This window comes from Lasioglossum baleicum, chromosome 14 (assembly GCF_051020765.1).
Source record: "Lasioglossum baleicum chromosome 14, iyLasBale1, whole genome shotgun sequence".
Classification (NCBI taxonomy): domain Eukaryota; kingdom Metazoa; phylum Arthropoda; class Insecta; order Hymenoptera; family Halictidae; genus Lasioglossum; species Lasioglossum baleicum.
In genome coordinates, this window is record NC_134942.1 from 6,144,351 (window position 1) to 6,166,103 (window position 21,753).

Below are 21,753 nucleotides of genomic sequence, written 5' to 3' on the forward strand. Positions count from 1 at the left end.
ACCTGCCCTGCTGGACCTGTTTCGGAGATCAAAAACCCTCTCGTGCCGTCTGATCATGAAATGGCACTTCCACTTCTTGAAAATTACTATTTCACGCGCGGGTTCTTGCCGCCAGCTATCTCCAGTGTTCTCCGATTACTCGACTGCGGATCTTCATGCAAAATAAAAATGATCTGGCTCAATTTCAAGAGGCAGGAGCAACATAAAAATGTACCTCTACCACAATTTTAATATTTATGGAGAAAGAAATATTCGATACTTTCAGGTTTTCACGGATTCGTGATTTAAAAGCTTTTCGATGGGTCTGCGGGTCTAGACGTCCAGAAGGATTGGATCCTCGTTTTTTGGATCCGCTAATTGGGCATTTCCCTGGGAAAATTCATGCCACTGAATAAACAACAAATATTCAGTATTCATGCACTCTCGCTGGCCATCCGAAAAAATTCTCCATATATTCAGGTTCTCAGGGAGGTTTTTTTAATGCAACAGCATTTCGATTGAAAAGCTGTGAATCGGCAGAGATATGAAATGTCGAAAAATTTTGAAATGTAGGTTCGATTCTGGGAAAAGTTCCTATCATCTTTGAGCTCTTGGACTTTTCTAATTGGAGAACATGCAGAGAGGTGACTCAGAAATTTATGTAAGTAGGAAACCTTCGAAGATTCCACTTCCTCTAATAGATTCCGAAGAGATTCCAATATTTTTGACTTCGTAGGCATGTTTAATTCATGATCTCATGATGGAATTCGAGTATCTACGAAAATATGCAATATCAAAAATTTGTACTCTTGATTGAATAACGAAAACGTGTATTAACAGTATCAGCTAGCTGGGCATCCTTTATTCAAAAGCTTTTTCAGGTAAAGGGTCAGGACTCCATATAAATAATTTCAAAATCATGTGCTCGAACTTCTCAGTCTATTTTTAAAAAAATCGCTTTTAAGGATTCATGCACTCTGAATAATCAAAAAGCTTCTAAGAAAGTAACAATATACGTACACAATTTATTATAATATCTCCAGCCCTTGCTCCAACGCGTGTATCAAATCTTCAAGCTGTCGATCCAATCTCAAAAAAGTCGCCACCAATTTCACGCTGCTCGACCTTATTAATTAAAGACCTTCCCAAAAAGAAAACACTGCCAACAAAAAAAATCTCTCTGAAAAATTCTCAAGTCTCTCGCACGTTCTACCACGGCCGCAAATTCCCAATTAACCTCTTGCCCTGTAATATCGAATCAGACTTGTAGATTTTCTTTTTCTTGGCGGGAACTATAAACGGCAAGGAAGTTTTAATTACTGTAGACGCCAAGAAAATCGTGGGAAAAGAATATAAAAATCCTTTAAAAAAATCCCCTAGTCGGTATTTCAAGATTCCCTTTGGCTAAAGTGCGTATGTAGCATCATACTAGATGCTCAAAAAATGTCAAGCCGGTAGCCTTAGTGGGCTGCGAGAAAAAAAAATCGTGAACTTGTCTTTTAAAAAGTTTACTTCCGCTGAATTGAACTTCTCCGTCGACGAGAACGAGAAGCGATAGTTCGTTCTAGTGTGACGTCAGGTGACAGTCAAACCGCAGACATCGGTGGCAAATAAATCGATACTAACTCGATTGGTCTCCATTACCGGGATCGAAGTATCCGCGGAGGACCTGGAGAGCCGCGGGGGCGTCACAGCGTCAGCTACAGCCCTCGAAGGGCGTCGCGAGTTTGGTCGCAGTTTCTTAATTCGTTAGGAAGTTTCTCCGGCGTATTAACGGCGCCGGATTCGATTAAAGGACGCCGCTGGATGCCCCGTTCCGCCTATGAGCGTGATTTAATTTAATCAGCCGCGTAGACGCGGCGAGAGTGACGTCTAAGGGATGCTCTCCCGCGAGCTGAGAAGTCTGGAGAACCCTTCGGCCACCAAGGCCAACCTGGAACCGGGTTAATAATTGACGCGAGGCCACTTCCCATCTCATTATACTCCCGTAATTGTCGTCGGCAAACTGGTTATGATATCTCTCGTTAAGTGCACCCCCCCCCCTCTCCGGGCGTCAAAAAAGTTCGGCACATTTTCTTGAACAACAACGTCCCGAACATGTTCTCTTAATCCAGTGTTGGGCATTATTCGATTAAAATTTTAATCATGATTGATTGATTAGTGTATACGACTAAAAAAAGAAATCGTCGAATAATCGCGATTGATGCAATCGATTGATGAAGTTAATCGTCAATCGTTGATTAAATGATAGAAATCGTCGAATAAATCGGCGATTGATTTAATCGTCAATCGTTGATTAAAAAAAGGAATCGTCGAAAAAAAAACATAAAAGCACGTAAACAGAATTTATATTATGGACCAAATGACAATACACCTAAACTCAGTTTACATTTTTTTCAGTATTCATACAGTTCTGATTACGTATTTCATTTCGAAATTTCAGCAATAATCATTAATCAATTATCCGATGGACGATTAATAATCGTTAATCGCAATTAACGACTAAAGTAGAAATTTAATCGTTAACCGCGATTAACGATTAATAAGTATTTAATCGTTAACCGCAATTTTAACGACTAAACTAGGAGATTAATTGTTAGTTGCGATTAACGATTGAAGTAGAAATTTAGTCGTCAATCGTTGATTAATTTTTTGCCCAACACTGTCTTAGCAGTCGAGTGGCGACTCTACTATTAGGTTGTTGCAAATGAAATGGCCGTTTTGAATCCTTAACATAAACTTTTATTTTACAAGCTTTATTCATATTCCATTAATTGAAATAGTATCCATCGACATCAATGCACTTCTTCCATCGTGATACAAGTGCCTCAATGCCTTTCTGGTAGAAATCTAATAAACGTGAGGCAATCAATTCATCAAATGCAGTTTTTACAGCAAGTTCTTCTTTGAATATTTTTCCATTCAAAACGCCATCTATGTGCTTGAAAAAAATGGTAACTAGTAGGTGACAGGTCCGCCGAATAATGGGGGTGAGGAAGAACTTCACACTTCAACTCTGCTAATTTGTTTACTGTTTCAATATTACACCACGTCTATTGACTAATGCAGACTGTTTAACACGCAGTGTTTTTCGTCCATTACATCAATTTCCTGACAGTATTTATCGGCAATTACGGTTTCACGCGAATCCCTTTCAACTGTCTGTTTTAAATCGAAATCTTTAATAGCTGCTGGCTTATGACCACGAGGCTCATTTTCCAGATTTGTATCTCCGGAACGAAATTTTTCAAACCAATGCCTTATGGTCCGAACACTTGCTATACCTTCACCGAAAGCGGCATTTATGTTTTTTCGCTGCTTCAGACGCAGTATGTCCAAGTTTGAACTCGTACGAGTAAATTATACGAATTTCCTTTTCTCCCATGGTGAACGAAAATCGATTTTGAATCATGTATACTATACAATATTAATAATCTTATACACGCAAATTCATGTACGAGATATGTACTTTTCAAATTGTACAACTTCAACCCCATCTGTCGTGGAAAAACTAAACTACAAAGGCGGGAAGTTTCAAATGTGAAAAACGGTCATTTCAATTGCAACAGACGAATAAAAATTTCTATATCATTATTTATTTAAAATTCATTCATTTAAAACATTTCCTACAAAGGCCTAATAGTGCAGAGAAATGTCTGAGGAGTTAACAGCTTTGGGTTATTTAATTCATCGGTACTGAAAGGATACTTTCACAACGAATGCCATCAGACGTGATCTCGTTATTTTTAGAAAAGGGGATGAAAGCGAGTGACTTCAACTGGTCAGTTAGTACTTCCAGTGATAATCGTCACGCACACTCTCCCGTTAAGCCTCTTAGAACTGGACGCGTCCCACGCCCCACGCAGTAGGTATTTAAAGCCCCGCAGGCTTTGAAATAAGGGCGAGCTTTGACTCCGCGTTTCTAAGGTTCTCGCGACGAGTCCGGCACACACACGGGTAATTTGCCCTGCGAGAACTCTGAACCCCCGTGATCCCGGATTATACCCGAGTCCGCCTCGGAAATTGTTGCTCGGATTTTAATTAACGAGCCGCCTTTGCCGCGTTAAATTAAAAGGGAAAAACGCCATGCGCGGAAAGGTATCGGGTTGTCATGCACAAAATCCCACGTGTTCTCATCTTTTTCGTTCCACCTTTTTGTCTTATTTTTTTCTTTTTTAATGGAGGCGCAAAGCCGCGCGCCCGCCAACGTTGCCCGCTTTGTGCGAAATTTCGTACGTGTAATAGTTTGCGCGGGATTTTTTCGGCCGGAACGACCCGATTTTCGCCAGTTTAACGAAAGCGTTTCGGGATCACTTTTTTTTTACAGAAACTGGCTACGGATGCTCGAGAAATGTCAAATATTTTGTTACATTCTTGCAAAGCATCTCGAATAACATATAAATACATAAAAGTCTCTTCTAAAAACATCGTAGAAAATTCGTAGATCCTTTTCAGTCGATAATCAAGAGCTCCTAACGATCCAGCACCGTGTTGTGGATCTTCGTTACGTAATTACTAGAGAGCGGATTTCATGCAGTTATGATAAAAATGAGTAGGTGTAATTTAAAACAGTGAAACCATTAGAATGATTAAAAAATGCTGTTATAACGTTTTCAACCTGTTAAACGTATTAAAAAAGAAAATGAATGTTTGTTTCACTCCGGTTTGTCACAATTCAGGTAGAACATTTTTATTTTGCATAAAGATCCGCTGTCTAGTAGTTACAGTCGCGGTGTGGATTGTGGGTCTAAATGCAACTGGACCGTCCGACTATTCGTGGATGTATATTACTAGCGGTAGAAACGGAATGCATTGACGTGCTTCAAACGATGTTCCATGATTTTGCTTATCATTATTGCATCAGCACAGAGTTTCTGCGGCTTCCTGTTAAAGGATTAAGTCGCGCATCGAATTTCCGTGAAATTCGAACATCATTGTCACGACCATAAGCCGGCATTACGTAAAAAGCTACGCACCGCGGAGCAACAATGGGAACACACCGGGTTCCCGTTGTCAGCTTAAAAATTTTGCGACATAATGGAAGTTAATCTGGCAGAGTGCAGTATGTAAAAATGACGCATCGAATCCGCGTGAAAATAGAGCAGCGGTAGAGGAAGAGAGCGAAACGGGGAGAAACAGCGAGAGATAGATACATAGACGAGAGCACGAAGCTGGCAGAAGTAGCGAAGCTTAATTTCGTCCTTTGTCTTCGACTGCCGTATTGCCGCGTGAGTTGCTCTTTCGACGTAGCCCGTGTCCGAAATAGCGACCGACATCGTCGCTGCTGGAACACATCGCTCTTTCAACCCCCACCCCAACCCCCCCCCCTATCCACGCGTAATGAAATTGTTCCGTTTGCCGCTCTAATTGCGCCGGCATTTTTCGCGTAATGCGAAAGCTCACCGTCACGCCAGACAGGACCGATATTAAATTCTTCTTTTGCTGACGCGAGACCGACTCCACAGGGCCACCCTTTCCCGGCAGTTGGTTAAATATTCACCGAGCATTCGACGATGCACCGGAATAAATTCGAACGATGCGCCCCGACCGCCGGCTAATTAGAAATCGAACTCAATAAACACACCATGATCTCTATCACCGGAACATATTGCACTTCGTACGCGAGCTTGTACTCTCACCTCTTAACACGGAACCTACCACTACAGATCGAACGACGTTATAGATTTTTCATTCCACAATTGTTGAAGTTATAAAGATTCGTGCTACTGAAAATCGTAGAAAACGTATTGTTTACACTCCACACGAGACTTCTGCAGGGTTTCTGTTCAAAATCTTCTCCAAATTACTTTCAATGATTATGTGACACATTTAATCGTTCGTAGCAGTGTCGATCGCGGCAATTTAATTCTAGCAGGTCCAGCGGCCCCACCCACAATTTTTATTGATATTGTGTGGAAAACAATGGTTTCAGGTTGAAAGAAATAAAATTTTAAGTCGCTAACCCTTCATACGAGGATGAAGGGTTAATCCTTTTTGGATTTGTCTCAGTACCTGCTATTTTATTTTCTGAAGAAAAAATATAATATTCCGTTAAAATAGAAATTATTATTATTATTATTATTATGTTCCACTAATCCGATCATCTCGAAACTTTTTTATATATTAGATAGATAATAATTGTTCTTGAATTTTTTGGAAGTGGTCACTCTAAGGGTTGCTTGCAATCCCCACCCCCCAAAAAATAAATGATTTTTTCTACCCTTATTAATTTGATCACAATTGTGAAAAAAATATATGATATGAAGGAGGTAAGTTCGAGTATTTTCGTTGTTTTTTCATCTGAATATCTTAATCATAAGATATATATAAATAATAATATAATAATAAGATATAAAAATACGATAAAATAAGATTAAGATCATAAATATCTTAATTAACAACCGAGAAATAAAATGCTACAGTTAAAGGTACATATTTACCCTCATATCATCCTTATATGAAGGTTTAGCGACTTAAAATCTTAAGGGGTTATGTTTCAACCTTAACCATTCTTTTCCACACAATATCAATAAAAATTGTGGGTGGGGTCGCTGAACGATGCTTATCCTGCTAGGCCCAATTTGTAGACGCCTGAGAGGTGAACAAAAGCGGGGAGTTCAGCAGTGTGACGATGAAAAAAGTCGCAAAGCTGGTCGGGAATATGCACACAGATGTGCGAGCGGTTTAGGAGTAGAGAGAAAGCTCAGGCCACGAAGACTGAAGCTCGTCCAGCAAGGAGAACTGTATTTATCTGTCTAATCCTCTAGACGAACGCTCGAAAAGATCCACTGAGCGGCCAATTAATCCTCGAGGTATTACGGGCCGCGCTTTCTGACACGCGGACACAGAATGAAAGAGAGAGAGAGTGAGAGAGTTGGAGAGAGAGAGAGAAACAAGAATGGTCCACCGGAGAGAGGGAGAGTTTTTTCCTCGGTGGACACGGTCGAAACGGCAACAATGTCGACACGACTCGGTTGGTCTCGCGCGACGTTGAATCCTGATGGACTAATTCCTGAAATGGCGGCGCGATTACGCGAGCAAAGCCGCGTAATAGCGAGAGCGTCGCGTTTGCGAAATCGAGCGTGCATTTCCACTCGGTACCGCTCGATTTACCGTCGGTTCGTGTCTTCATTTTCATCCCTCGCCGCTCGATGAAAGGGCGCACCGGTGAAAAAACCGGATCGGTAGACGGCGAATAGCCTCGTTAAACCAATAGCACCGAAGCGAATTCTGTTTAGTATTTACTTTGCGAACGCCACGTAGAACGAATCGCTTTACAGTGCCCGGCGACTCGCTATCCGCCGACTAGTACTACTTGCGGGTGTAGATATTGCCGTATAATCTGTAGAACGCGACCGACGGATATTGTTGACCATGGAAACTGTAGATAGCGACTGTCGAACTATCTGCAACTCCGACGTCGGAACACGGACACACTCATACTACTTACGAATTGGTCCTCATCTTTGAATCTTCGTAAGATAGAAGTTGAATGTTTAGTATTTACCGTGAAAATATCGGTGCGGGCTGTGGATCTGAATATATAACCGAGGCGTCCAATTACTCGTGGACTTGTACTACTTGCGACAGAACCGAGATACATCGAAAAATTATTGAAATTCGAGCTGCTGTAACTTTGTCAGCAAAAATCGTACCGCAATGTGACTGGGCTCGTTCGAACTCAACTTCGACAATCCTGAATTCGTTTTGTTCGAACACGATTTTGCAGAGGAAATGGGGATCGCATTTTCATTTCGGGAATCGCATGAATTCAGAGATGTCTCTACGGACGTTGAAAAATTTTTTCCATGACTGAGATTAGCATGAAATTATAGATTGAAGTCGATGACCATTTCAAAATCAGTGTACGATTTTTTTCATCGATTTATTGAACGTTGGAAAGAAAGGATCTGCGAATATTTTAGTCGGTGGGAGAATAAAATTGAAGAGCATCGGCATTTGGTTCGGAAAATGTGGATACGGATCGCGAATCCGAACTCGCCGGGCGACGTCCGACTATAAGTAAATCCGCGCTGCCTGGAACATCGACGGAACCGCGGACAAGATTAAGGAAGAAGAAATGAAATTTCTTCGCAGACCTCTGTACCCGCGTAATTCGCGTGCGGGACGGGACGCAGCATGATGATTCCCGGAGAGAGAAAAAAAGGAAAGCCGTCGAGGCAACTTTTCCGCATCGGATTACCGACATCGTGAAATGGAATAACTTTTTCCCCCTCGTTGTTAAGCAGTTATCGTTCGTCTCCTTTATCGCGGAGTATTTTAAATTACGGTCTTCGCATCGGCCGTAAAACTACAGTCTGCTGACTGTCGGCCGACGTAGATACGGTTCCGGAGAGCGACGGTGAGGGGAGAGGGTTGCAACCCTCCCGTTGGGGCTCCTGTAATTTCGATGAAAAAAGGACCGCCCCGGGAAAAAGTTGCAACAAACTTCCGGGTTTCCATTAAACCGCATCACCGCGGCGAACGTACGATCAGGATATGGTGGAGGCCGGAACGGAGTCTAGCTGTTCTTCTTCGAGGGACGGAAACGAGAGAAAGAGCGACGAAAGAGAGGAGAAACGAGATGGAGAGAATCGTGGTCTCGTATCCGATTTCTGATCTTTAAAATACGACGGGAACGGGAGAAGTTTCATTCTATCTCCTCGAGTGTAGAAAATCTACCTACAGCAGCAATTTTCAAGGAGCTTTTCAACCTCGAACTTCCTTAATTCATAATTTTCCCGGCTTTTAGTTGACGAGCTGCTCCAAGGAAATTCCTCGGAGCTATTCTCCCGGACCAAGCATGAATTATTTTAATGGAATCATGCAAATTTTCATATATCCCGAGCAATATTCTGCTTTAACAAGCGGTTCCGATTTTTTCGATATAATGACTGACCTGTGCTACTGAAGATTGGAAGAAATTGATAGGACTTCTGAAAGTGCTGACTTCTTTTTGAATTTACAAAAAGAAACAACGCACGAATGCGTAGATCAAAAGTGGATCTTATTAGGTCCGATTTAAGGTTGATTACTACTATTATTCATACTACTATTATACCAATACTCTCTCTCACAATGAACTAAACAAAGAAATTTGAAATTTCAAAGTAGAATCGTGTGTCAAAGCATCATTTTCGCCTGCGTCCGAGTTATGACCGACTCGTACTACTGAGAACCGTGGAGAATCTTATAAAATTGCTGGTATCTCGGCGAAAACCAATCAATTGAGTTTCGAAACTAAAGGATAATACACATTATCGAATCTGGCAGTGGACTGAACGGAGAAATCCCGCCGCGAAATAATGATCCCCCGACCGAGCTCGGGGAAAGCGTGCAGTAAGAAGTTATAAGTAGATGGGCCACTTACCTTTGTGCGGTATTAGCGGCCACGGGTGTAACGGGGAGCCGGCAACCAGCCAGACACATGCCAGCAACACTCCGAACATTTTCACCCCCATCCACTTCGGACAGACAGAAACTTCCCTGCTTGTCCTCTCTCTCTCCGCCCCCCACCTCAACTTGCTCGTTCACGTTGCAGTCCGTTGTTCTGTTCTTCTCTTCCCCTCATGAATCCCTCTCGCTCTCCTTCTGTCCCTGGGTTTCTCCAGCAGACTCGGTCCACCTCTTCCCTACTACACTCTGTCCCTTTAATCTCTCAATTTTCCTTTTCGTTCTTTCTCTCTCCCTCCCTTTCTCTTCTACGACGAATAAACTCTTGCAACTTCCGGTCAGATCGCGGGCCGCGTCTCCGAGCCGCAACTCCACCCCCGCCCCGGTTCCTCGAGTCCGACCCTCGCCGAAGATCGCATAACCTCGGTCACAATGAAGTTAAATATTCAGCAACACTTTTGCCGGCTGGAAGACAGACACGCTCGAGTCCCGCGCTCTGTCTCAGCAATCGCAAGATACCTCGCGTCTAAAGTCCGCAAGCACAAACATCACTCCCGACACACGATCTGCTCGTGCCGACAAGGTATTCCTTGCTGCCTCTGTCTCTGTCTTTGCTCTATGGACCATGCATTCTCGGAGACACGTAGTAGGCGCCCCGGCCTGGAAATAAATTCCACTTCGAGGCGACGCAGACCGGGAAGAATAGCACGCCGGAGCTGCACTGTCGGAGACGGTCCCCCGAGACGTTCGGCAACTCTTCAGGCATATCGTAATCTTCAACGCAGTCCTTTATTAACAGTCACCGAGCAACTTTAGAATCAGACCTACCGTCCTCTTCGAGTCGTCAGCCTTGAAAGACAAAGGTCCCGGTCTTAGCATCCTAGGGCAGTGTGGTTCGGGCATTAATTCAATTACGTCGTTCAGTTAATCATCCTGGGGAATTTTAGTAATCGCGTTCTCGAAGGCCAGTTTCTACGAAGCGTCTGCGGGGAACAGAAAAGGTCCAGCTGTCCAGTCCAGCTGCACAGAAACGTGGGCAAGAACTTGTTGCTGCCGGTACAGGACACTTATTAAAGTTTCCGCGGGCTGAGAGGCAAGGACCTGGCTCGCGTTCCTCTCGCGCCAGGACCACCGAGATCCTATCTCGTCGGCGCAGACAAGGGATAAGCGTCAAAGGGAAACCCCGGCCCTGCCTCTATCCCCGCAGACTCGCAGCATCGCGCGCGATGCTCGGAAACTCAGCCCGCTTCCTCATCCTCCTCTTCCACCTTGCCTCCTTCCAGCTCCTCCTCCCTTCACCCCTCCGGATCTTCTCCTCTCTAATGAAATACTTCGCGTGGTTGACTGGTTATTAAAGCCGCGTCCACCGTTCAAAGGAGCCGCCGATGATCAACGCCTGGATCCTACGCCCCGGCCGGAATCCTCGCAGACCTTTTTGCGTGCCCCTGCAAAATTATGAGAAATCACGGTTCACTTGTGCGGCCGATCTCATTTCCTCCTCGGAGCCCCATAATAACTGAGATCCTCGATTTAGAATTTATTCTGACGCATTAATCGCGTTTTATAAAAAATTACAAGACTGAATTTATCTATTATACATTTCCCGCTACTTTTAAAATCGTTATAATTTCTATAATTAAACAAACAAAAAATCTGAAACCGATCATGGTACGGTTGGTGGTAACGTATAGTGGCTACGATCACACAGAATTAATTATTCGGGTAAACTTTACTTTACCGGACTCAAAATTAGCAACTTTCTCCTACGAATGTATTTGGTATGTAATCCAGTAGATTTGTACCCGGCGCGGATGCAGATCGAAGTTTCGATCCTCTAGGATCAATAGTTGAGGAGCTATGGTCGCTTAAAGTTGAGCATTTTTCAGTGTTTTTGACAGAGAAGGGCGCCGCCATATTGGTTTGTAGTGACGACCGCGAGCGGCTTACCTTGCCGCCCCCCTAATCTAACCAACTTAGTAAGCGACCGTCACTGCAAACCAATATGGCGGTGCCCTTACCTGTCAAAAACACTGAAAAATGCTCAACTTTAAGCGACCATAGCTCCTCAACTATTGATCCTAGAGGTTCGAAACTTCGAACTGCATCCGCGCTGAGTGCAAATCTACTGGATTACATACCAAATACATCATAATTCGTAAAGTAAAGAGCAGCCCATTATTCAAGCTCATAAGTTAATTTTCATGGACGTGCAACTTTACCTCGGAACCCGATTAAAAATTAATTTAAAGTGAATAGAATCTAGAATCTAGAATAGAAGAAGGTTCAAGGTTCTCGGACACGGTTGGAATGCCGACATATACATTTCTTTCTAAAAATACCCTTAAATAGAAGTCTCTCAGGCATCCGACTGCAGTACATTAGCACTGGAACTGCCGAGAGCAGATTTAATAAAAGTTTCTATAACTCCCGGAACCGAAAAAGAAAAATATCTCCGACATTATAACATGCTGGGTAGTTCTGGGGTTGATTATAAATTCTTCGAAGACAATGTAATTTTGGTTTGAGCCCCGGCTGACAACAGGTAGACGGTAGCACACGCTCTTACGATGCAGGAGCAACCGCAGAAACTTTCCAGTGATTTTCCTCGGGGTTCGCAGAGTCTACGCGCGAGGTTGGTTTAATTGCATCCGCGGCAGCTATTTGCAAGTTTATCGAACGACGTCGCGGTCCCGGGCACAAGTATTGGAAGTATTTAGCGAAGTTGCGTTTTTAATTGCATGCAAATAAAATTCCCCTCTCTCCTAATGACCGAGAGTGATCTCGTTTAAATGCGTCCCCTCGACCTGCCACCAGTTCCACGGGGGTTCGAAGAAGTTTGTAACGAATGTAGCGCGGGCACTTTACATGGGAATTTCATCGATAAGAACAAAGGAAACAGTGGAACGAATTTATTTCGTCCGGTCGCTCTCGAGAACACCTGTCCCTGTTCCCGATGAAAATACCCGGCTCCGCCCCCCCCCCCCCCCCGGGGGGAATTAGATCGCGAGCGAAGCTTATTGTTCCGTCGTGTTTATCACACTCTAATCCCGTTTCATTAATTAGTCGCGCAGCGAACGCTAAATATTTCATCGCTTACATTTCCTCGCGTCGCCACCGACGCTGGGGTGGGGGGCGTCCAATTAAACGAACGATTCATCTTCGTCCGAGGTGACAACGCGCGTCCTTCTGTCCCCGTAGCGCCCTTTATGTTTAATTTATGTCAGAAATGTTACTACCGATATGCCACACGACTGGATAATTATTAAATTTCGACGTCGTCCGCTTGTCGCTCGTTAATATTTAATTGGTTGCCTGTAACGCCGGCACAACGGGAACAGAGTATTCTACAGAATTTATTCGTTGAATGAATTAGTTAATGCTGGAATTAAGCATATATGTATTACATATAGACATTGTAAATAAGCAATTATCGAAATATGCAGCTAAGATAGCGAAACAAGAATTTATATTCCAGCAAGATTATTCAGCTGTGCATAGTGCAAAGGTAGTGCAAGATTACTTTGAAAGAAAAGGAATAGATATTTTACCATGGCTCGCGAGATACCCTGACATAAACATCATAGAAAATTACTGTATATTGTTGTTAAAAACGATATTTTTAGTGATTTCGGCGCACTGGTTCGATCAAATATTAACAATAAACACTATTTGCAAATTTTCACAAAATCTCTATTTCAACGTTTCGATCTTCTTTTAGATCATTTTCAAGAAATCTTTAAAGAATTGCGTCTGTAAAGTAATAATTGATGCAAAATTTTAAATTTATGTGGATTTAAACTGCGTGGAATAAATGCTACTTACTTGCTTAGTGCAATATAAAGTAATATTTCGTATTCTGAATTTTAATGAAACACGTGTCGATGCTATGGCAATAGAAAATCATAGAAAATTGTTGGAGAATACTAGCTAGAGCAGCATACTCTAGAGGAAAACAGTTTCACGACATAGGAGAGTTAAAAATGTGCGTTGAAGAGGAGTGGACACGTTTAAGCCAAAAAACAATTAAAAAATTGTATAAATCGTTACCAAGAAGAATGTTAGAAGTTATAAAAGATAAAGGTAGTACCACACTTTATCAATAAATAACAAAAATAAACTCTACGCGTTATTTCTTTTACACAAGACACATATTGTCTTGTAGTTTTGTCGCGGCTAATACGAGGTATGTACTTCGATGTAGTTTCGAAATTTTTTAGAAATTTTAGGAAAAACTCTGAGTCGAAGAACGCCTCCTGGTGAAAACAATAAAACACTGTACGTAAGAAGGGGGAATTCTTTCTTTTAAGACGGACTTACATGATTTTATATGATGTCTTACAGTATTGTCGCGGAGCGTAGTTCTTCAGGTGGTCATGTGTGTATATTTTAACGACTCCTGACTTTAGATAATACAGACTAGAGATAATACATAGTGGATAGTATCGGTAAACCAACAGGATACGTGCCAAACATGATTTCATATTTATTTAATGAATAAAAACGCAGAAGAAAGGCTAAAAGAAGCCCTATTAGAATATCAAGAAATGTATGCATAGTGCGTATATCAACAACGAGAGACGTCTGACTACATATTGACTCGCCCTACTTGCAGACTTTATTCTCAAGAGAACAGTAACGAGATGTGAAATGTATAACATTGAAAATAAAATTGAAGGAATATATTCTGCAATTCATATGTCTGAAACTATGAAAATAGTCTGGACCTATACTACTTACAAAATCGTGGAACATATCAGCAGAATTGTTTTAAGCATTACTCCCAATGATTCGATCAGGTGACAAACGTACGTGGTAATTAGCCTGTCGGCGTGGCAGCTCGATGGAATTGGGAGTCTCGCCATTATTAAACAAAACAGCGGGGAAGAAAAATCTGCAGTGCCGCGAAGAGCGCGTCGCGATAAGAGCCCTATTTTCGGTGCAACGGAGCCGTGTTTGTCCCCTAAAGATAAGAAAACAGAAGAACGTCGCCGCGGCGATAAGGGCGCTGCGCCGCCTCCGACGAAATAACAAACAAAAGGGGAGAGCCTCGGCTGAATAGGGTAGTAGAATGGAAACGAAATGCCATTAACGGGGCGCGCATTGTCGATCACTGGACTGAGAACATCACGCGACGCGGTGGAACGCGAATCTGAAACGTTGTACCAAGAGCGAGTAGAACCGGTCAATAATGTACGTCAGACGACAATGGGAGGACAAAGCCGCGGTCGAAGAGCTTCCGAAGTCGAACGCGTTCGGTAAAAAAGCGAAACGTCGCGAACACGCTAAGAGGGGGAGGCTGGGAGGAAATATACGGTGAGATTTCAATTTACGTTTTTTTCACAGCAGGGAAAGGGAACCGGCCCCTTTGTATTTCCATTCCTAGTTCCCGAAGCCGATTGCAAAGTGATTTGTAGCCCGGTCGTGGCGCTCCCGCCCGGCCACCGGGCCACCGCTTGATTGTATTTAACGGGGGCGACTACAATCGGCCGAGTTGTACTTCACTAAGCGAGTTACTGAATTTTAATTGCAAAGCTTCCCCGCTTGTTTTCGTTGCCCCCTTATCGTGTTTTCGGTATTTATCACCTGCCGCGCCGCGCCGCTCCGCGGGCCGAGCTGCGAGTTTCGTTTTAGCGTCTTCTTCCTCGGTCACGCGCGCCACGGTTTGCATACCGATTTACATACCCCTGGCCCCCTCCCCACGACCTCTCACCGACGTAATTAACAAGATAATTAGCCGCTCCCGATACTTTTTTGCACGGTGCTCTACCTCCGGTTTTTCATAGCGAACACCTCTGTCGAGTATTTTTTCCAGCCTCTCGTGTGTTGCATTTAATTACCGTTAGAGGAGAACCGAAACAGCAACGGGACGTCGTTGAATTTATCGACCAACCGGAAAACAGGAAAAATATCCGCGGGAGAGAGACCGCTGATGCAAAAGTAACGGCTCGCTTTCTTGTAATTAACGCAACGACCCGGCCGACAAACAGACAAACAGAAGAACCTGTTAATCCCTTTTGTTCCTTTCGCGTTAACGCCCCCGCGCGCCAGCCACCGGCGATTTATTCTTCGCGAATTTCGCGCACCTTCCTCCGCGATAATTTCCACGTTGTAATTAACGGTCTGCGGATTTCGAGGTTCTTGGGAAAAGGAGACTCGATCTCGATGAAACGTTCTTTCGATCCTTCCAAGAGAGCGTGTAACTAGAGAAAAAACATTTTTCCAGCAATTATATCCGGCATTATTGAACAAAAAGCTGTATTAGCAACAATTTATGCAATTCCTCCGTTCCTACCGCGGCAAGAAATCCGACCAAAAAGATTCCCCGTGACCTCCCTCGTTCTCCCATTTCAATCTCAACAAAATATCCGACAAAACCGGAAAATCTGCATAAAGATCCGCAACGCAATTACAACTTTCCGCCGTCGTTGCCAGTGAATCCGGTGCGCGTCGACGAGCCGCCGGCAGCTTAAAGCAATCTCGCCGCAGGCCGGCAAGATATCAAATTCTTTTCGAATTGATGTTCACGTGGATCCGTTTAAACAAACGAAGGAAACCGGACCGTAGCAGAAAAGTATTTCTATCAACTGGCGAGTGGTTTTCCGCGCGGAGCTTGCACGCTTTACGAAGATTGCATCGCGAGCGGAAAAGACGTCGCGTCGGCGAACGGGAACGTCTGAATCCTCTGTGCGCGGGCCTTCGCGGTCGAAAAATAGACGTCGAATCCGTGGATGGCGAATGGGTGGCGCGACCACGATATTCTTGTTTCTTTCTTCGTCGCTGTCGGCCCCCGGTATCTCTTCCCGTGAAAGCACGACTTTGTCGGACGGCGTCGATCGCGATAGGAAGTGCTGAGGAGAGAAAGAGTGAAAGAGGCAAGGGGAGGGGAGTGCTGGCAAAGGACCGAGCGCGACAATAAGGCGCTTTTCACGCGGTCCACTTTAGTGGACGCCACTTGGCGGTTCACGGCTTTCCTGCCTCCTTTTATACGGGCCACTTCGCCGACGTCGCCCGCCACTGAATGCGGACCGTTCGCTCGTAAAACTCGCCCGTCGAACAAATAGCGTTCATTTTATTGCTTACACATCCGCGGGAACAGGACCCCCACCGACCCAGACGACCCACTTTTTACTTTCTAATAGACTGCTAACGCTGCCCACTCTGATTAACAATCCACATTCCCGAGTGGGAAACGCGTGGTCATGAACACTTAACTAGGTCCGCGTGAACGATGACTGCAACCCTGAATTTTATCAGGTGACTGTATATACAGCAGACTTGTGCTAATTCAATTATATTGTAATTCAATTAAGCAACTGAATTACATTGTATTTCAATTATACATATAGAAATTCAACAACTTCGTAACTGAATTATTTAATTCAAACCCTTCAATTAATTCAATTACTAAGTATTTTAATCAGATGTGTAATTGAAATACGATATAATTTAAATACAGCTCTCCAAATTATAGCTCAGAACTTTGAGGAAGTGCGATATGTATTTTTATGTTTTTCTTTCATATACTTGTTAACTTCCCGATTTTATAGGGAAGTTATTGTAATGACCCCGAAAATCGAAAATCGATTTTTTAGCAGATCTTCACGTTTCATGGTCATTGCAGTCATTCTAGACTATTTTAAGCAAAATGTTCGTATGTGTGTGTGTGTGTGTGTGTGTGTGTGTGTGTGTGCGTATGTCTGTTTCTATGGTATCAAATTTTTCGTTAACGTTTTCTGAAAAAGTAACAACGCGATCAGAATGATGAATGATGCAATCGATGTGCCCCGTCGTAACTTAGAGCTGATTAGATTTTGGTCCATATTGGTCAAGTAGTTTTTTAGATTTTTAGTTTTTTTCGAACGGAGTTGATTCTACAATGCAATTTATACGAGAGAATGGAAAGTTTCCACCGAAGAAACAAACGTAATTACACAAAAAAATTTTTTTTTCATTTTTCTTAAATTAAAAAAAATTTTTTTAATTTAAAAAAAAATTTTTTTTTGTACCTTACGCTAATGTTTCCGCTTACAATAATCGAAAATTATCCCAATGCAAGAGTGAGTTAATCATCTCTACTCCCGAGAATACATTTTCAAAGAATATCGATGAAAGTACAAAAAAAATTTATATTACAATCTTTAAAAAAACAATCAGTTCAAAACGAATTATTAACTGAGATTAAATTGAAAATTAATATAAACAATATGATAATTATTAATAACATTAATGTTGAAAACGGATTGGTTAATGGAGCACACATGCGGAATATTAAAATTTATTACTTTTCAAGAAAATACTAAAATTCCGTCTATATTGTGGTTAGATTTTCAATTGGCCAGAGTAGGAGTGAAAGTAAGAACTCGTTATCGTGATTATATGAAAAATGCAAATATTCATCAAAATTTGCCACCAATAATAAAAATATCGAATCAAGTAAATATGTCGAGTGAGGAAAAATATCAAATCACACGTAGTCAATTTCCAGTGGTTCCTGCTGAAGCGATTACGATTCATAAAAGTCAGGGACAAACATACGAGAAAAGTATGTTTGAATTTTAAAACATCAGAAAAACGAACTTTACACATGTTGTATGTAGCACTGAGCAGAGTTTCAAAATTGAGCGGTTTATATATTTTGGGACAATTTAAATTAACAGTATCGAAGAAAACCAAGGTCAATACTGCTAACCCGGATCATGAGGAGTCGTATCGTTTGCGAAAAACTATAATAATTAAGACAATTTATTTTGCAACATCAGTACGCTATAACAAGGAACCAAGCGAGCAACGAGTCTACGATGTTCGTTTAAGGCGACGCCATATAGCAAACATCTTGATAAGTAGAAAACTATTGAATTTCCCTGAAAACGTATAATCTTCTTAAAACGTACTAAAAATAATGATAATAATATACTGCAACTAACGAATCGGGAAGTTCTTTGTGTGGCTCGTGGAGAGTCACACACCAAATCAAAAAAACATTAATAGCTATAGGTACTACTAGCCATGCGTACCACTAACCCTTTCGCAAGAGCAGTCCTATCCGCGAGCTCGCGAAGCGAGCGAGCAAAAACAACCCTACTCGCGAGCGAGCGAAGCGAGCGAGCAACAATAACCCTCTAGTTTGCTGTCTGTGCGGCGTAGTTTCTATTCCTCGTCCTCGTTCATAATAACTAACGCTATTTTACGTTTATGGTTGAAATTTAAAAAATGTGTAACGCAGAAGTTATTTCTATTCAGATATTATAAATTTAGAAATAATAAATTCCTTCTGTTTGTAACCTTCACATGGATTTTTCAACCTCTTCTTACCTATTAACTACATCTTACTTCGCAATTAATGTAATTTAATTACAGAGTATCTTATAATTGTACTCCAATTGCAATTACGAATTACATTGTAATTTAATTGAATGAAGATCTGAATTATAAATTAAAATATGACTGAATTACAATGTAATCCAATTACTTTGTAACATATATAATTCCTGGAGTAATTCAATTGTAATTCTGCAAAACACTGATATACAGGGTGAGTCACCTAACGTTATCAACTCAAATATCTTTGTTGTTTTCAATGATACATTAAATTCCTTGAGGACAAAGTTGAATGGTAAAATGGGGTTCATATGACACCAAAAACATTTTTGTTTTTGTGTCACTTTGTAGAGATATCAAGGTCACCTTCAATTTTAAATGGAATCACCCTTTTTTTAAACATCTACAATGATAGCCCCTTTCATTACGAATTCAGTGACTATAATTACTCAAGGTCATTCCAGGTCACGGACAGAAAAAAACCTGACGTGTCTCAGTGGTGATAAACGTATTCTGCTTCCACATTTTAGTTTTATACATTTTTTCATACATAGTTTTATGTATGTTTTATGTGTCATAGTTTTATGTGTCATAGCTTTATACAATTTTTTTAATCAAATGACATAAAAACAAAAATTGTTTTGGTGTCGTACGAGCCCCATTTTACCATTCAACTTTGTCCTTCAGACATTCGACGTATCTTTAAAAACAACAAAGATATTTGAAGTGATAACGTTAGGTGACTCACCCTGTATATATAGAATGTTTCAATTAGTAAACTCCATACCTGGTTCATCTCGTGAGCTAGTTCAATTGTGATAAAAAGTATTATTATTGTGAGTACACGTACGTATGCAGACACACGTAATTATTGTTGTCATCTTAATAAGTACATTTAATAAAATGTACCTGCTTCGGTCCCTGCTGCTTCCAAGCGATGCAAATAATTTCTATTCTACGCGAACGGCCTACAGTTTAATAATAATGTCCAGGTCGCGCCATTACTATGCGACATAATAATAATAAAATAGTAATTATTGCTGTTCACATACCCCTTGACACGTTTTTCACGAAAATAATCGTGCAGAAATTCTTTATACAAATTGTCCACGGCGCAATGGTTCTCCATAATGACGAGCAGCGGCCATTCCGCTCCATCGTTATCGTACACCGTGCGCGAAATAGAAACGCTTGAAAGAATCGTGATTAAAATATGTTTGAAACGAACGGTGCGAGCAGCGCGCGCATTTCCCCGGTAATTAGATACATACGACATTGGCGTCAATCAAGTGCCATCGAACGGCAGACTCAGTTTTCTCTGTTTGGAGCGTCGGTGTTCGCGAAAACGATAAACCAGCGAGCAATGTATCACTCCGGTTTCCATCTTCCGTTTTCCAGCTGCGATCATTGCAACCGATAAAATAAGCGCGTCGGTGTCGTCATATCTGGAGGAGGGTTCGCGCGGCGAGGTTTGTTTTCGAATGAAAATATAAATTTCCTGTCGCATAAATCGATGGCGTCCGGGAGACGCTCGAGATAAACGCGAGTAGAAAGAAGTCGCCGCGCCGAGCTCGGTCAGACAGCGTTGTTCGCTCGAAATAAAATTTTAGGATTTAAGCACTTCCGCGGGGCTCGCGTCTGGTTGCTTCGAAAATATTATATCTCCTCGAAGGGACAGCGAATTGTTCCGACGAGCTGCTGCGGAGCGACGCGACGCGGCCGGGGCGGGGATTTAAAGTTTGACGAAGAATCAAAGTCCCTCGGGTGTGTCACGTCGCCAGACAGGATAGAAATTGCGAAGTTCCGGAGAGCGTGGCGATGCGCCTCGGGCTTACAGTGGTCCGCATTCCGTGAACGTTCGCCGAACGTTGCAAAGTCAACCCGATCGCCTAACCGGTCGCCAATTACCCGCGAACAAGTTCTAGGCCCGATCTCGCGAGCAGTAAACCCGTCCGAAAATCCGCCGCATTTGTTCCCCCGCGTGACTGAAATTGCCGTCTGCCGTCTAACGACGAGCAGGCTCGGCGAGATTGAAATTTAACTTCCGTGGCAGCCACCACCGGAAATAGAATTGCGGTTCGCTTACCTACAACTCGCCCCGCAAGTTGGACAATCGAACATTTCTTCGATGAATCAACACTGAGTTCTTTTTAGCACACTAAATGTTGCATTATCAATAAGGTACAAGCACGATGAACTTATTGAATCGTATTCTAAACGGAGGTTTCGAAGAATACAATTTTCATATGACTCCTGTGTCCTACAATCAATGCGAAAATTTTTTATTTTTCATAAAGATCCGCTGTCGAGTAATTATATTAAAGGGGAGAGGTACCAGGTCTGTAAATATGAAACCGGAATTTGCCCATATGTGGCCCCAGCTGTCAATGTAGTTACCGTCAAAACGCGTCGTTGACGCCATTTTCTTGTTTTGACATCTGATAAAGATTTTCAACTCACAACCATACAAGTTTCATACAACAGCATAGTTTTTAATAGCGTTGAACATGTCGAATTTTGCGTCTGGAAAGTACGATTTGCGGACAGCACTGATTTTCTGGTATCATTTGAAGAAAACTGCTGCAGAATCGCATCGAATGCTTGTCGAAGCTTATGGTGAGCATGCTCTTGGTAAATCACAGTGCTTTGAGGGGTTTAAAAAGTTTGAAGACAGCGAATTGCAAGCATTGTTGGATGAGGATGACGCTCAAACGCAACAACAACTCGCGGATCAATTAAATGTGACACAAGAAGCCGTCTCCATACATTTGAAAACCATGGGAAAGATCCAGAAGATGGGAAAATGGGTCCCACATGAATCACAATGTGATTTTTCTTCATGATAAGGCACCATCACACACAGCAAAACCGCTCAAGGAAACGATTGAAACGTTTAGTTGAGGATTCTTTCGCATGCGGCTTACTCACTAGACTTGGCTCCATTCTATTATTACTTATTTGCATCGATGGGACACGCACTTGCTGAGCAGCGCTTCACATCTTACGAAAATGTACAAAAATGACTCGATGACTGGTTTGCCTTAAAAGAGGAACAGTTTTTTT

The 21,753-nt window shown here is 42.3% G+C and overlaps 1 protein-coding gene across 2 annotated transcripts in view; it reads right to left on the minus strand.

The window, feature by feature from the left end:
- Window positions 1–21,753, minus strand: part of LOC143215813 (disintegrin and metalloproteinase domain-containing protein 10) — a 361,388-nt gene that overhangs the window by 232,462 nt on the left and 107,173 nt on the right. For both annotated transcript variants that reach the window (XM_076438313.1, XM_076438312.1), the window contains exon 2: window positions 9,350–10,817. In XM_076438313.1, coding sequence (XP_076294428.1) covers window positions 9,350–9,440 — 91 coding nt within the window. In that variant the 5' untranslated portion in view covers window positions 9,441–10,817. The remainder of the gene's footprint in view (window positions 1–9,349; window positions 10,818–21,753) is intronic.